Consider the following 17,515-nt stretch of genomic DNA (forward strand, 5'->3'; position numbering starts at 1 on the left):
GTCCATCTCAGTGCCCCATCTGTACAAACGGGGATAACAGCCCTGCTTTACTTCAGAGGGGCTGTGAAGAAAAATGGGTTAGACCCTGTGAGATGCTCAGAATTAAAATTTTATTAGAAAATGTTTAAAAATAAATGATACAGAGCATTGAAAATTCAATTAATAGTCATCGGGGGTACCATACAGAGTATAGTGGGATGTTAGTATTTTGACATTGGATAGCGCATAACACATACAGCCTGCAGCATCCCCAAGGCGGGGGTTTAAGGTGGATGAATCAAGGTACAGTCAGCAAGCAGTGAGGGTACATTGTTCATACAGGAATTACAGGTAATCATAGGTATAAATAAGTGGGCTGAGTAATGAGGATAGGATGACCCTCATATGGTGGAGTTCAGTTCGGTTCGATGGGTTCAGGGTTCAGGGGATAAGGTCCAACAGAGGAAGTCTTCAGGTCTCTTCCTCATTGTGGGTGTGCGAAGTCACGCCTGCTCACTGTCGGTATCGGCGGTGGCCAGTGATGTCCTCTGTATAAATGTCCTGTGTCCGAGACTATTAGACGTTGCATGAGCCACGCGTAGTGATGGCCTTCCCCGCAGGTCCTTAGTACATGCTCGTTACAGGGGTCCCAGGCGCCCAGGGCCCCGACGATCAGAGCATCAGTGTATACCTCATGGAAGGCCGGGGTCCTATTCTCGAACGGGATTGTCACGTCGACGAGGATGATGTTTTTCCGATACTCGTCCGTGACGATGATGTCTGGGCGCAGCGGGCTGTCGGTGCCGGGGACAGTGCGGTTGACGGCGATCTCTCCCAGACGTGGGTTGATGGCCTTCGCTAGGCGGTCCTGGACGGCGTTGTGGCGGAGCTGCCTACTACAGCCTGGTAAGTACCACAGGTAGAGAGTGGGAACCTTTCTGTACCACTGCTATCCCTTCCTTTGGTTTTGGCCCCTTCTTTTCACCTACACCCCCAAGTCTCCCCCTCTTCTGAATGTAACCTTGGCTCTGAGGGCTTGGCTGTATTTTTTCCTGAGTCCCCTGTGTTATCTCTAAAACAATGCCTCCTGCTAAACTCCGCCCCAGGAATTCCACGTGGCACGTGGGAGCTCGCACTTCTCCTGTATGAAATTCAGGGGGGACTCCAGTCCCCCGCAAATGGCACCCCTGCCCTCTCTCCCTCTACATCACCCCACTCATAATTGTTGTCCTTGGTCAATGAAGACCAAGAGTTCAGAGGTAGAGTCATGTGAGTTCACCTGGGGGGGTGGGGGGGATGATGTAAGGCACCTTGCTGCTCCTCTATTTGGCTGCTCGCTCCACCAGCCATTTGGCAGCTTGCTTTGTTTGCTCCGTTTGCTGCCCTGCCTGTTACCTCTAAAATCAGACTCAAGGTTCCCCCCACAACAGCCTGCCTATATCAGTAATTTGTCTGGTTTTGGTAGATGAAAGGGGGTGGCTCGCCCTAGAGGAACTGGCAGGATTTTACAAAGGAGTTTCCCTCCAACCTATGGAAAACTCCCCAGAACAGATTAATTATGTTTACCCCGGGAGGACATGGATACAGCCCTCCGCTCAAAGGACTGACAGGCAGCAATTCTTTGAAAACAAAAATAACTTTTATTTAACACGTCCTAATACAGTAAATCTATTCTAAAGTATATATTTAGAACAAAAAATAAGTTCTTACAGTTTATAAGACACATATAAGATAACAAACTACTGGCAGATACATGTTAAAGTATTTAACATTATGATATTATTTTCAGTGGTTACATATATATTTTCAGTGGTTACATTTTATATGCAGTGGCCCAGTCAGACATAGAATGCTGGCAACAAGTTACTTATTTGAAATATTTAAAAACATAATAACAAACATACACAGACATCCAACTTTATTATCTCAAACACACCCATTCATTCAATTCATTATCAAAATCACTGTGCTTACTTTTCCCATAGTCTTCTTTTCCTCTGAAAAGGTCCTTCTGTTTTGTTTATATTCTGCTGCCCATTGTTCTGTTCCTTTCTTCTTTAGTGATTTTGCTCTTTTAGATGTTTTCTTCTCTCCTGCTTCCGCTCCCTCCCACTCCAGCATTTTTCACTCACACCAGGACTGACTAAAGTGGTGGTGGGCAACCTGTGTCTGCCAATCCACTGGCAGACCACGAGACAGCGTTTACATTGACAGTCCACAAGCACTACCACCCACAGCTCCTAGTGGCCACAGTTCACTGTTCCCAGCCAATGGGAGCTGCGGGAAACAGTGGCCAGCACCTCTGCAGCCCGCACTGCTTCCCTCAGCTACCATTGGCCAGGAATGGTGAACCATGGCCACTGGGAGCTGTGGGCAGCTGTGCCTGCAGATGGTCAATGTAAACACTATCTTGCAGCCCACCAGTGGATTACCTTGATGGGCTGCATGCAGCCCATAGTCTGCAGGCTGCCCACCACTGGACTAAAGCCAGTCAGCTCTCTGCCTTATATACAGATTTTGGCATATTCTGATTGATTATTTTTACAATCCTGAGCATTCCCACCAATCAGGTTTAAGCCCTCTGTCGATCAAAGTTGGATCTGATTGAAGACCTGTGCCTTAGGAGTAGGGTGACCAGATGTTCTGATTTTATAGAGACAGTCCTGATTTTTGGGTCTTTTTCTTATATAGGCTCCTGTTACCCCCCACTCCCATCCCGGTTTTTCACATTTGCTTCTGGTCACCCTACTTAGGAGCCTGACTGAACACCTAAATAAAAATAAATAAATTAATGGAGATATCCTATCTCCTAGAACTGGAAGGGACCTTGAAGGGTCATTGAGTCTAGCCCCCTGCCTTCACTAGCAGGACCAAGTACTAATTTTTGCCCCTTTAAGGACTGAACTTACAACCCTGGGTTTAGCAGAGGCATGCTCAAACCACTGAGCTATCCCTCCCCCCTTAACCTGTGTTATGCTTCACTGACACCTCCCTTCAGGGTTTTGGAATGACCTCATGTCACCTCAGCCTGCTTACTATTGGCCAAATCTCTCCCAGACCTCCATTTTGGATTTCTCTGACTCTGTTTGCCACCACCATCTTGTTATTGGTAGCCATAAGCATCTAAAATCATCTATATTAATAATTAAACCCCTATAATTATATACTATCAATATCTAAGTATACCCTCACACTATGATTCACTGTCACCACTCTATTTTTTTATTATTTTAAACAAGTTTAATTTCAATCTCTCCCTGGTTCAGCTAGTGGTGGCAGTGAAGCACTCTTATTCCTTGCACAGACCAGAGCAGTTGAAAAATCTCTTGTACCATGCCATCCACTCACCACTCCACTGCTGTCTGCTCAAGGATGTCTTGAGGTCCCACCACTTAACACAGCTGTTAGTGGAGGAGCCTAACAGCTAGCACAGGCTGAGAAGTCTCTTTAATTAGAGATACTGTCCCATGGCAGGTCTAATGCTTAGACTTAATTGTCAGTGATTTTAGCTCTATTGATCTGCACCAAACCACTCTCAATTGAGTCTTAATAAGCTCTTTCATTGCACACTGGAGAGAGGGAGGATCAAATGATGTCTAGGACCCTTAGGCAGAGCCCACATCACCAGGTAAAAACATCTATCCCAACCCTCTCTCATCTCCCTTGGCCTTTGGCACGCCTGCCCTCAGCCTAGGGAGTGCAATTCAGTTGAGGGTGAGTCCCTCATGACCAGGCATGACAAACACCATTCTGCTGCCCATTATTCACACAAGGGTAACACTTTATTACCCCTGCCCCCCAATAACAGTGACTTGCAATCCAACACCAGTCAAAAGTGATCATTTGGGCAAAGTAGCTCCATCATGTTGTGCAACTGGACATGTCTTATGCATATGGGGTCGGTTCCTGAAGTCTTCTCCTCCAGCTCATCACTAGATGTCAGGGGAGAGCTCATTCAGACCCTGCTTACATTCTTTTGACAACAAGGTCAGGATAAAAGGTAATGGAATGAAGCTGCTGTAGGGAGTATTAACGGTTATATGGACCAGATTCACCAGTACTGAAACAGGAGATTCATGCAGCCTTGTTCTACCAAGCCCTGTTGAGTGAGAGGGGAATTTGCCCTAAAGGAGAGTTCACAATGTTACTGCTGCTGCTCTGGGGTGGTGAAGCCTTTAGTTTATATCTAGAGCTCCACTGAAGCTTCACCAGAGAAGGCTACCAAAGGTCAAGGGCTTTGCTGAATTAGAGCATCTCCTAGCCACCGTGAACACAAATGCTTTCCAGAAAGCAATGCCCCATTGTTGGAGTACACGAGCTGTCAGTGCATTCCCTTGGCAAAGTCTTCTTTTTGTATCAGAGGGGTAACCATGTTAGTCTGGATCTGTAAAAGCAGGAAAGAGTCCTGTGGCACCTTACAGACTAACGAACGTATTGGAGCATGAGCTTTCGTGGGTGAATGCATGCATCCGACGAAGTGGGTATTCACCCATGAAAGCTCATGCTCCAATACGTCTGTTAGTCTATAAGGTGCCACAGGACTCTTTGCTGCTTTTCTTTTTGCGGGCCTTTTGCTAGGGCTTATGCTGGCACTCTCATAAACCATGCAATCCCTGAATTTGATCCTATAAAGGTAGTTAAGTAATGGAGCAAGCAAGCATGGAAAGTGGTGGAGTTGTCATCAGTGAAAATATTCACAGTTACACTTGACTTCCATCTGTTAGGGATAATTTAGAAATGATAAATTAATTATTTTCCCCATCAGTAAACATCCTTCTTTTAAAGGACTTTGAGATCTACTAATGAAAAGATTCATCCACTATTTGAGTGCAAACTAGTTAGCCTAAACATGCTGAACTCAGATTATATTGCACATTTCCTACTTGCAATCTCCAGTATCACAGAAATAGGATTGGCTCTTATTTGGTTCTCTGCCTCACTTCAGACTCTGAAGATCCAATTCTGATTTCACACCAGTTTTACCCCAAAGCAGTAACTTCACTGACTTTGTAAAAGTTACTTCAGACTTATATGGGTCAAGTGAAAAGGGAATCAGACAAATTCCTTTTTAAAAAAGAAGTATCAGTGGTCCAAGCTCAAATGCTGTACTTCTATATTAGAGAGACAAAGTGGGTGAGGTAATATCTTTTATTGGACCAGCTTCTGTTGGTGAAAGAGAAGCTTTCAAGCTTACACAGAGCTTGTCTCTTTCATTTACAGAGGTTGGTCCTACATGGTTACAACAACACTGCAAACATACTTCTGTATCATCAGAGCATCCTAAACCTGCCAAAAAATGAATGCAGTTGCTTTTTTCCCCACAGATATAATCATGATTTGTTTTTAAGATCCATACTTAACAACTTCACCTCCCCATGGAAAAGTGAGTTGCATCATGGCTCTATTTTCTGTAACACTTTTGCATGTATTTTTGTCATCTTCTATTTCAGTAATGCTTCCTTATCCCAGATAATCTGTCCTGCTTTGAAGATAACACCAATGCCACTCACAATTAATTAGCCAAGATATGGTGCTGCTTGTGTGCTGTCACCTCTGCCTTTTTCACCATATAGTAAGCATTGTATACTGCCATTAATGGGCATACATTTTTTACTATTTTAGGGCCTAATCCTGCAGGGTGTTTGCTGTCTCCTGTGATGTGCTGAACACACCCACCATCCACTGGAGAATAAATGGGTTAGAATGATCCTCCACTGGTGTAAATCAGTGTAGCTACATTGACTTCAGCCTTGCTGTGTCAGTGTAAATCAGTGTAGCTACATTGACTTCAGCTTTTACACTAGCTGAGGATTTGGCTTAATGGCAGATGAGGGCATTCAGAACCTCACAGAATTGAGCCCTAATTGAGAGTCTGAAAGTTAATATAGTTGTCCATTTCCAAAGAAAAAATGTAATGGGTCTTTTAATTGTTCTCTGCAAAAAGGTACTAAATGTACTTTGCTGGATCAGATAAATTCTTTGCTACTTGCCAAATGGCCAGCAGTCATGTGCAGCGCTGCTAATTAAGTGGGAGATGTTTACAATGTTATGCTCTGAATAACACAATACTAATATTATGTCACTTAAAAATCTCAATTTAAGCAGAAGATCTACCTACTGGAAATTTTTTCAAAGAATGAGTCTATGAAGGTTATTCACTTTCTGTCTAGTGTATGTAACAGTTAATGTTTAACCAAACACTGATATGTGAAGCATTGTCCAAAGTACCATAGTAACATATATTAAGGAAGAGCTGCAGAATTGCCTTTAAAAAAAATAAAAATAAATAAAAATGGGACTACATTTAAATATATGTGCACCTTCCATCAATCATCATTATAATCAGCATGGCAAATCCCAAAAAGACATATCATCCTTGCAGACTGAGCATCACCATGATCAATGTCTAGCTAGGTCATTAAGGTAGTCTGGCCAGATATTCAGTGTGTGTCAATCATTGATGATACTTTTACACCACAAAAGCTTTTTGTGACACTGTAATTGCTGGCCTTGTAATAGCAGTCCGTGGTAAATATACTTCATAGTCTATTGGTTTTTCATCCTCATAATATGTCCGTATCAAAAAGCTGCCAAAACCAAACTAGTGCTGATGACCACACTGTTGTTGAGTAACCCAGCTGAAGTCAATGGAACAAAAAGAGTGGAAAGTTAGCTTATGCAAACACAGAAACAATCCCAGAGGGTCTCACCCAACTCCCATTTAAGTCAATGAGAAATTTTCTATTGACTTCAGTGGAAGTTGAATTGGGACCCTAGTGTGTTATATTCCCTATCTTTTTTATTACAAAAAATAGGGGTTTAACGATTAACACATTGAAATAGACACAGATGGCTATATAATTAAGAGCATGCAACTAAGTAGCCATTTAGCTTTTTGTCAAAACATTTTTTTCTCATTTTAACCATATTAGTTTAATCCATGGGCAAAAGGGTCAATGGTAGCAGAAATGATACAAGAACTGCTGTTGATGTTTTTTATAAATTATTATTTATTATTATAATGTGTATTACTGTAGCACTTAAGAGGCCTAGACATAGACCAGGACTCCATGAAATTCTTTTTTTAACCCTTGATTTTATAAATTCCAACACTTTTATATGAAGTCCTGTGCAAATTCCTCATGAGGTTTCTGTGCAAAAGGGAAAGGAAGGACAGGTATTTGAGACTGGTGAATTTTTCCAACCCTTTTAAGAGTTTTTTTGAAACACCTCCACAGGCACTTTCTCTCTCCATATTGCCTTTACCCATTATCGACACCTTAGCATTTAACAAGATCTTGGGAGAAGGGTGCCCTAACAGGTTTCAGACATCAACTTTTTTTAAGGCTGACACCTTTGTCCTTGTAGTGAAAACTGACATAATTTGTGTCCTTATGCTCAGAGGAAAATAGCTCAGCAACATAATGCTATGACCTAGATAAAAATAGACTCTTAACTATTGTTAACAACAGATTAACCAGATCTCTCACGCTACACTTGAATTTTATCAAACTCCACTTGAAGATAAATGTATTTGTATTGATTAAAAGCTATCAAAGACAAACTCATTCTTATTCAAACAACCATCTGATGTGGATAATAGCACAACTTTGCACTTCCATAACACATTTCATGCAAGGATCTCAAAGCATTTTACAAACAATATATTAAACTCAGCATCTCTGAGCAGTATGTGTTATCTTTGCTATTTTGCAGATGGGGAAACTGAGGCAGATAATTTACATGGCTTGCCCAGGTTCATATGGACTTTCCCTACACTGGAATTTTTTGCATAAGATTCCTATGACAGGTGATAAAAATGGTGGAAGTGCTAGTGAACACAGACTGCTATTGGCTGGCAGAATTTTAACCCTTATGTCATCTAGGTCTGAGCATTAGACCTGCTCTGCACTGGCATTCCTATCACTGTTTCCATTGGTAGGTTGGAAAATGTTTATGGAAAATATCTAGTGTAGCATGATGGGTGAGTAGCAGTAACAGGCATAGAAATGAAAACTACTTGCCAGTAACTGGAGTTCACGATGAACCTCTGCATGTTCATACTTTTGGGACTAAGGCTCCCATGAACTGCAGGTTTCCAGAATCTTCTTGTGAGTCATGTCCAGTGGAGCCATTTACTCCTCTCTGCCCCCTCCTCTCATGGAAGATGTAAGCGTATAAAATGGAGAATGGCCCAACCCCCTTTCAGTTCCTTTCACTAGCTTAGGAATTCCTAAACTAAGGGAATGTCTACACTACGAAATTAGGTTGATTTAATAGAAGTTGATTTTTTAGAAATCAATTTGATACAGTCGATTGTGTGTGTCCCCACTAAGTGCACTAAGTCGGTGGAGTGCATCTACAGTACCGAGGCTAGTGTCAACTTTTGGAGTGTTGCACTGTGGTAGCTATCCCACAGTTCCCGCAGTCTCTGCCACCCACTGGAATTCTGGGTTAAGCTCCCAATGCCTTATGGGGCAAAAACATTGTCACGGGTGGTTCTGGGTACATGTCGTCAGGCCGCCCTCCCACAGTGAGAGCAATGGCTGAGAATCGTTTTGCGCCTTTTTTCCGCAGACGCCATACCACGGCAAGCATAGAGCTTCCTCAGATCACTACGGTAGTTGTGAGCACTGCAAACACCACACGCATTATCCTGCAGTGTATGCAGCACCAGAACCTGCAAAAGCAGGCGAGGAGGCAACGGCTGCGTGGTGATGAGAGTGATGAAGACATGGACACAGACTTCTTTCAAAGCACAGGCTCTGGCAATTTGGACATCATGGTGGTAGTGGGGCAGGTTCATGCCGTGGAATGCTATCATAACCTTAGTCCCAGATTTGGACCTTAGCGTCCAAAATATGGGGGTTAGCATGAAAACCTCCAAGCTTAGTTACCAGCTTGGACCTGGTACTTGCTGCCACCACCCAAAAAATTAGAGTGTTTTGGGGCACTCTGGTCCCCCTGAAAAACCTTCCCTGGGGACCCCAAGACCCAAATCCCTTGAGTCTCACAACAAAGGGAAATAATCCTTTTTGAGTGACTCCCCCTCTCTGTTTCCAGTCCTGGAAACAAACAGTACTTTCCTATTCCCCCAGAGGGAATGCAAAATCAGGCTAGCAAATCCAACCCACAGATCTCCCCGATTTCTTCCTCCCACCAATTCCCTGGTGAGTACAGACTCAATTTCCCTGAAATTTCCCAGTAAAGAAAAACTTCAACAGGTCTTAAAAGAAAGCTTTATATAAAAAAGAAAGAAAAATACATACCAATGGTCTCTCTGTATTAAGATGATACAATACAGGGTCAATTGCTTAAAAGAATATTAAATAAACAGCCTTATTCAAAAAGAATACAAATCAAAGCACTCCAGCACTTATATTCATGCAAATACCAAAGAAAAGAAACCATATAACTTACTATCTGATCTCTTTGTCCTTACACTTAGAAACAGAAGACTAGAAAGTAGAAACTACTTCTCTAAAGCTCAGAGAAAGCAGGCAGGCAGAAAACAAAGACTTAGACACAAACTTCCCTCCACCCAAAGTTGAAAAAATCCGGTTTCCTGATTGGTCCTCTGGTCAGGTGCTTCAGGTGAAAGAGACATTAACCCTTAGCTATCTGTTTATGACACGCCCCCCAAATTGCAGACAGTGGGGAAGCTCACTGGCGGCGATTTCCTTCTAGAACTTGAAAATAAACAGATTAATACAACACATGCACCGTTACATATACCCCTAAGTATATAACTAACAGACTTTTACATTTTAAGAACACTTTTTAACTACTGAATTCTGGGAAACTCTCACGGGAGAGTGCATCAGCTACTTTGTTAGAAGCTCCTGTGATGTGCTGAATTTTAAAATCAAAATCTTGGAGAGCTAAACTCCAACGAAGAAGTTTCTTGTTGTTCCCCTTGGCAGTATGAAGCCACTTTAGTGCAGCATGGTCAGTTTGTAGTTGGAACCGCCGTCCCCAAACATATGGGCGTAGCTTTTTCAGGGCGTACACAATGGCATAGCATTCCTTTTCACTGACTGACCAGTGACTTTCCCTCTTAGACAGTTTCTTGCTGAGAAACACGACAGGATGGAAGTTGTGATCTGTTGCTTCCTGCATGAGCACTGCTCCTATACCACGCTTAGATGCATCCGTGGTTACTAGGAATGGCTTGTCAAAGTCCGGGGCCCTGAGCACAGGGTCAGACATGAGCGTTGCCTTAAGTTGGGTAAAGGCCTTTTGACACTCATCAGTCCACTTAACGGCATTTGGCTGGGTCTTTTTGGTCAGGTCGGTCAGTGGGGCAGCGATTTGGCTGTAGTGTGGTACAAATTGCCTGTAGTATCCGGCCAAGCCTAAGAAGGATTGGACCTGCTTCTTGGACCGTGGGACAGGCCACTTTTGGATAGCATCCACCTTGGCCTGTAGGGGGTTTATGGTTCCTCGACCCACCTGGTGCCCCAGGTAAGTTACTCTGTTTTGGCCTATTTGACACTTTTTGGCCTTAACAGTTAGTCCTGCCTGCCTGATGCGCTTAAAGACCTTTTCCAGGTGTAGTAGGTGTTCGGGCCAGAAGTCTGAAAAAATGGCCACATTATCGAGGTAGGCAACTGCAAATTTTTCCAGTTCAGCTAGTAGACCATTTACCAGCCTCTGGAAGGTGGCGGGTGCATTTCGAAGGCCGAAAGGAAGGACATTGAATTCATACACCCCCGCATGGGTGACGAATGCTGACCTCTCCTTGGCAGGTTCATTTAGCGGTACTTGCCAGTACCCCTTGGTTAAGTCTATTGTAGAGATGAACTGGGCACGTCCCAACTTTTCCATAGCTCATCGGTACGTGGCATTGGATAGTTGTCCGGACGAGTTACAGCATTTAGCTTACGGTAGTCCACGCAAAAGCGTATTTCCCCATCTGGTTTGGGTACCAGAACCACTGGAGATGCCCATGCACTGGTAGATGAGTGGATTATACCCATCTGTAGCATGTTCTGGATCTCCCGTTCTATAGCAGCTTGGGCATGAGGAGACACCGGTAGGGTGGGGTTCTGATTGGGTGAGCATTACCTGTATCAATGGAGTGGTATGCCCGTTCAGTCCGTTCTGGGGTGGCTGAGAACAATGGGGCGAAGCTAGAGCACAGCTCCTTGATTTGTTGCCGCTGCAGACGTTCCAGGGTGGTTGAGAGGTTCACCTCTTCCACGCCACCGTCTTTTTTCCCTTCGTAGTAGACACCGTCAGGCCACTCAGCATCCTCTCCCTGGACTGTAAACTGACAAACCTGTAAGTCTCTGGAATAGAAAGGCTTGAGAGAATTAACGTGGTACACTTTAGGCTTTAGTGAGGAATTGGGAAATGCTATGAGGTAGTTTACAGCTCCCAGGCGCTCTTGGACCGTGAATGGCCCTTCCCATGAGGCTTCCATCTTATGGGCCTGTTGCGCCTTCAAGACCATAACCTGGTCTCCTACCTTGAAAGAACGTTCTCTGGCATGTCTGTCATACCAGGCCTTTTGCTCTTCCTGAGCATTCTTTAGGTTCTCTCTAGCAAGGGCTAAAGAGTGTCGGAGGGTGCTTTGTAGGTTGCTTACAAAGTCCAGAATGTTAGTTCCTGGAGAAGGCGTAAACCCCTCCCATTGCTGCTTCACCAACTGTAATGGCCCCTTAACCTCGTGACCATACACAAGTTCAAATGGTGAAAACCCTAAACTGGGATGTGGTACAGCCCTGTAGGCAAACAGCAACTGCTGCAACACTAGGTCCCAATTATTGGAGAATTCGTTGATGAATTTTTGTATCATGGCCCCCAAAGTTCCATTGAACCTTTCCACCAGGCCATTGGTTTGATGGTGGTACGGGGTGGCAACCAAGTGATTCACCCCATGAGTTTCCCACAGTTTTCCATGGTCCCTGCCAGGAAATTAGACCCTGAATCTGTAAGGATGTCGGAGGGCCAACCTACCCTGGCAAAGATGTCTGTTAAGGCCAGGCACACAGTGTTAGCCCGGGTGTTGCCTAGAGCTACTGCTTCCGGCCATCGGGTAGCAAAGTCCACTAAAGTCAGTACGTACTGCTTTCCTCTGGGCGTCTTTTTTGGGAAAGGGCCCAGAATATCCACAGCTACTCGCTGAAATGGGACCTCAATTATGGGGAGTGGCTGGAGAGGGGCCTTGACCTGGTCTTGAGGCTTTCCCACTCTTTGGCATACCTCACAAGACCGGACATACTTGGCAACGTCCTTGCCCATCCCCTCCCAGTGGAAGGACTTCCCCAACCGGTCTTTGGTTCTGTTCACCCCAGCATGGCCACTGGGATGATCATGGGCTAAGCTTAAGAGCTTCCCTCGGTACTTAGTTGGAACCACCAACTGTTTTTGCGGCTGCCATTCTTCCCGGTGTCCACCAGAAAGAATTTCCTTGTATAAAAGTTCTTGGTCTATAACAAACCGGGATCAATTAGAAGAGCTGAGAGGCGGTGGGGTGCTCCGTGCCGCCGCCCAAGCTTTCTGAAGGCTGTCATCTGCTTCCTGCTCAGTCTGGAACTGTTCCCTTGAGGCTGGGGTCACCAGTTCTTCCTCAGACTGTGGACTTGGGCTTGGTCCCTCTGGAAGCGATGTAGGTGATGGGGTTGTTTCCGTTGCTGGTGAACCGCTCTCCGCTGGTGCACCTGAGGGTATTTCAGGCTCTGGCTGAGCCTTTGGGTATGGCTGTCTGTTGCTTCTGCCAGTTTTGGCTCGCTGGCGCCCTCTGGCGTTGAGTTTGAAGATGTAGTTGCACTTGCTGGTGCTGGTTGCTGTTCCAGTTCCGGGCCTGGGACTGGAGATGCTGTGGCTGTTTCAGTGGTAGGCATGGAATCCGGGTCCACTACCTCTGTCTGGGTCTCTGGTAACACAGACGGGGCCTCTGTGGACGGCTCAGGAACAGGAATGGGTCTGGAAGCTTGCCTGGTTTGGCTACGTGTAACCATTCCCACTCTCTTGGCCCGCCTCACCTGGTTGGCCAAGTCTTCCCTCAGTAGCATGGGGATAGGATAATTGTCATAGACTGCAAAAGTCCACATTCCTGACCAGCCTTTGTACTGGACAGGCAGTTGAGCTGTAGGCAAGTCTACAGCTTTTGACATGAAGGGGTAAATTGTAACTTTGGCCTTTGGGTTGATGAATTTGGGGTCAACGAAGGATTGGTGGATAGCTGACACTTGTGCCCCCGTGTCTCTTCACGCAGTAACCTTCTTTCCGCCCACTCTCAAATTTTCCCTTCGCTCCAAGGGTATTTGAGAGGCATCCGGGCCTGGGGATCTTTGGGGTGATGGTGGTGTAATGAATTGCACTCGCATGGTGTTCTTTGGACAGTTGGCCTTGATATGTCCCAGTTCATTACACTTAAAGCATCTTCCATCTGATGGGTCACTAGGCCAAGGTGAGTTACTGGAGACTGGTGAGGTTGAAGGGTAGGGTATCTGTGGCTTTACTTGGGGGGTATGTGGGGTCTTTGGCTGTCCTCGGTTGTAGGGTTTATGGTCTGTGTGCCCCCTGGGGTAATCGTTCCCCTTGACAGTAGCTTTCTTGCTTTCTGCTAGTTCCATCCATTTGGCTCCAATCTCCCCCGCCTCAGCGATATCTTTGGGATTTCCATCTTGTATGTACCGTGTGACGTCTTCAGGAACACCATCCAAGAACTGCTCCATTTGTATGAGGAGGTGCAGTTCTTCCAAGGTTTGAATGTTGTTTCCTGTTATCCAGGCCTCATAGTTTTTTGCAATGTAGTAGGCGTGTTTGGGAAATGACACCTCTGGTTTCCACTTTTGGGTTCTGAAACGCCGACGGGCATGATCTGGGGTTATCCTCATTCTGTATCTGGCCTTGGTTTGAAAGTTTATAGTCATTCATTTGCTGCTTAGGCATTTCAGTTGCCACCTCTGCTAAAGGTCCACTGAGCTGTGACCTCAATTCTACCATGTACTGGTCTTCGGGAATGCTGTACCCAAGACAGGCTCTTTCAAAATTTTCCAAGAAGGCCTCGGTGTCATCACCTGCCTTGTAGGTGGGAAATTTCCTGTGCTGTGGAGCAATAATGGGCGCCGGGTTGTTAGGGTTGGCTGGCACATGCAGCCCAGCTTTTGCCAACTCCAGTTCATGTTTTCTCTGTTTTTCCTTCTCTTCATTCTCTTTTTGTTGTTTTTCCATTTCTCGGCGGTGGGCCAACTCTTCTTCTGCTTGTTTCCTTCGGTAGGCCACCTCTTCTTCTTCTAGTTTTCTTTTGTGTGCTGCCTCTTGGGCTGCCTGTTCTCTTTGGAAGGCTGCCAGTTTCATGCTTTCTTCCTTTTCTTTCATCTCCATCTCTCGCCTGTGTTCAGCTTCTTTGATTTGTGCTTCGGCCTCAATTTTTGCCTTAGAAGTCATGGTTCCTGTTTTCTTGTGTTGGGGTGCCCTCCGGTGTTTATCTTCTGAACTGCAGGTTCTCTGTTGCCTCCTGAAGTCTGCCTAGCAACAGTGCCTTTAGCTAATTTTCAATGTTAAGTAAACCTGAAAAACCACTTTATTTGCATTCATATAGTGCTGGTAATGACTCTCAATGGGAGTGCTATTGTGTGACAAAAGACCCTCAACAGTCTCTTAATGGCTTCTCGCTTAACATGCAAGCCACAAACTGCCAGAGAGAGCAGAAAAAAAATTCTCTCTGGTTCCCTTTTAAAACCAACTGTTTCTCTCTGCTAAAAAGCCCTTAGCAGAGAAGAGAAAAATATAATATTCCTACTGGCTTCTGGATTCTGTCTATATCCCACCCGCTGCTACACCATATCATAACCTTAGTCCCAGATTTGGACCTTAGCGTCCAAAATATGGGGGTTAGCATGAAAACCTCCAAGCTTAGTTACCAGCTTGGACCTGGTACTTGCTGCCACCACCCAAAAAATTAGAGTGTTTTGGGGCACTCTGGTCCCCCTGAAAAACCTTCCCTGGGGACCCCAAGACCCAAATCCCTTGAGTCTCACAACAAAGGGAAATAATCCTTTTTCCCTTCCCCCCTCCAGGTGCTCCTGGAGAGATACACAGACACAAGCTCTGTGAAACTACACAGAGTGACTCCCCCTCTCCTGGAGGGATACACAGACACAAGCTCTGTGAAACTACACAGAGTGACTCCCCCTCTCTGTTTCCAGTCCTGGAAACAAACAGTACTTTCCTATTCCCCCAGAGGGAATGCAAAATCAGGCTAGCAAATCCAACCCACAGATCTCCCCGATTTCTTCCTCCCACCAATTCCCTGGTGAGTACAGACTCAATTTCCCTGAAATTTCCCAGTAAAGAAAACTTCAACAGGTCTTAAAAGAAAGCTTTATATAAAAAGAAAGAAAAATACATACCAATGGTCTCTCTGTATTAAGATGATACAATACAGGGTCAATTGCTTAAAAGAATATTGAATAAACAGCCTTATTCAAAAAGAATACAAATCAAAGCACTCCAGCACTTATATTCATGCAAATACCAAAGAAAAGAAACCATATAACTTACTATCTGATCTCTTTGTCCTTACACTTAGAAACAGAAGACTAGAAAGTAGAAACTACTTCTCCAAAGCTCAGAGAAAGCAGGCAGGCAGAAAACAAAGACTTAGACACAAACTTCCCTCCACCCAAAGTTGAAAAAATCCGGTTTCCTGATTGGTCCTCTGGTCAGGTGCTTCAGGTGAAAGAGACATTAACCCTTAGCTATCTGTTTATGACAAATGCCAATTCTGGGCCCGGGAAACAAGCACAGACTGGTGGGATTGCATAGTGTTGCCCGTCTGGGATGATTCCCAGTGGCTGCAAAACTTTTGCATGCATAAGGGCACTTTCTTGGAACTTTGTGACTTGCTTTCCCCTGCCCTGAAGCGCAAGAATACCAAGATGAGAGCAGCCCTCACAGTTCACAAGCAAGTGGCGATAGCCTTCTGGAAGCCTGCAGTGCCAGACAGCTAACAGTCAGCTGGGCATCAATTTGGAGTGAGCAAATCTACTGTGGGGGCTGCTGTGATCCAAGTAGCCAACGCGATCACTGAGCTGCTGCTATCAAGGGTAGTGACTCTTGGAAATGTGCAGGTCATAGTGAATGGCTTTGCTGCAACGGGATTCCCTAACTGTGGTGGGGTGATAGATGGAACATATATCCCTATTTTGGGACCAGAGCATCAAGGCAGCCAGTACATAAACACAAGGGGTACTTTTCAATGGTCCTGCAAGCACTGGCAGATCACAAGGGATGTTTCACCAACATCAATGTGGGATAGTCGGGAAAGGTACATGACACTCGCATCTTTAGGAACTCTTGTCTGTGTGAACGGCTGCAGCAAGGGACTTACTTTCCAGACCAGAAAATAACCATTGGGGATGTTGAAATGCCTATAGTGATCCTTGGGGACCCAGCCTACCCCTTAATGCCATGGCTCATGAAGCCATACACAGGCAGCCTGGACAGTAGTCAGGAGCTGTTCAACTATAGGCTGAGCAAGTGCAAAATGGTGGTAGAATGTGCCTTTGGACGTTTAAAAGCACGCTGGCACAGTTTACTGACTCAGTTAGACCTCAGCAAAACAAATGTTCCCATTGTTATTATTCCTTGCTGTGTGCTCCCCAATATCTGTGAGAGTAAGGGGGAGATGTTTATGGCGGGGTGGGAGGTCGAGGCAATTCGCCTGGCCACTGATTACGCGCAGCCAGACACCAGGGCAGTTAGAAGAGTACACCAGGGCGTGTTGTGCATCAGAGGAGCTTTGAAAAGCAATTTCATGACTGGCCAGGCTACCCCAAATTTGACCCAGCAAGGTCGATTTCAGCGCTAATCCCCTTGTCGGGGAGGAGTACCAAAATCAATTTTAAGAGCCCTTTTAGTTGACAAAAATGGCTTTGTCATGTGGACGGGTGCAGGGTTAAATCAAACTAACACTGCTAAATTCGACCTAAACTCATAGTGTAGACCAGGGCTAAGATTCCAAAGATGTGGGGTAGGTGGGTGAAGAGTATGGACATTGTGGCATGCTGTACTTCAAAGCAGCACCCTGGACACACACCCTAATATTTACCCCGTCATATACTTATGATATATTTCATACAAAGCATGCCATGTAAGATATCATATGAAAAGTCATGATCTGCTGAAACCCACTGTTCTGTCCAAATATGTATATCATAAGTGTGTATGAAGCAGAGGTGAAAGTAAGCCAGTACAGGCCAGTACAGTGTACCAATAAGAAAGTGGCCACCAGTACAGGCAGGTACACAGCCGACCTTAAAATGCTGCTGCGGCAGCACGTTAAGGACCGTACCAGCTGACGGAGGAGGAAAAAAGGGGCAGCTGCCCCGGGGCCCGGCAATTTAAAAGCGCCCAGGGCTCAGAGCCCACCAGAGCCCCAGACGATGTGGTTCAGGCAACACTGAAGGGGGCTGGGGGAGTCTGGCCCCAGCCCTGCCCCTTCTGCCTGAGAGCCTGCTCCTTCGGGGGGCCCAGAGCTTCCCTCTCACCTTACCCAGGATCCCAGCTGCCCTGCGTACCA

At 45.3% G+C, this 17,515-nt stretch overlaps 1 protein-coding gene across 1 annotated transcript in view; it reads left to right on the forward strand.

Annotated features, from left to right (window-relative positions):
• Nucleotides 1-154: 154 nt before the first annotated feature.
• The window catches only part of C2H9orf152 (chromosome 2 C9orf152 homolog), a 40,424-nt gene continuing 23,063 nt past the window's right edge, over nucleotides 155-17,515 (forward strand). Inside the window, exon 1 of the mRNA XM_050941553.1 lies at nucleotides 155-885. Coding sequence (XP_050797510.1) covers nucleotides 723-885 — 163 coding nt within the window. The 5' untranslated portion in view covers nucleotides 155-722. The remainder of the gene's footprint in view (nucleotides 886-17,515) is intronic.

This window comes from Gopherus flavomarginatus, chromosome 2, assembly GCF_025201925.1.
Source record: "Gopherus flavomarginatus isolate rGopFla2 chromosome 2, rGopFla2.mat.asm, whole genome shotgun sequence".
NCBI lineage: Eukaryota > Metazoa > Chordata > Testudines > Testudinidae > Gopherus > Gopherus flavomarginatus.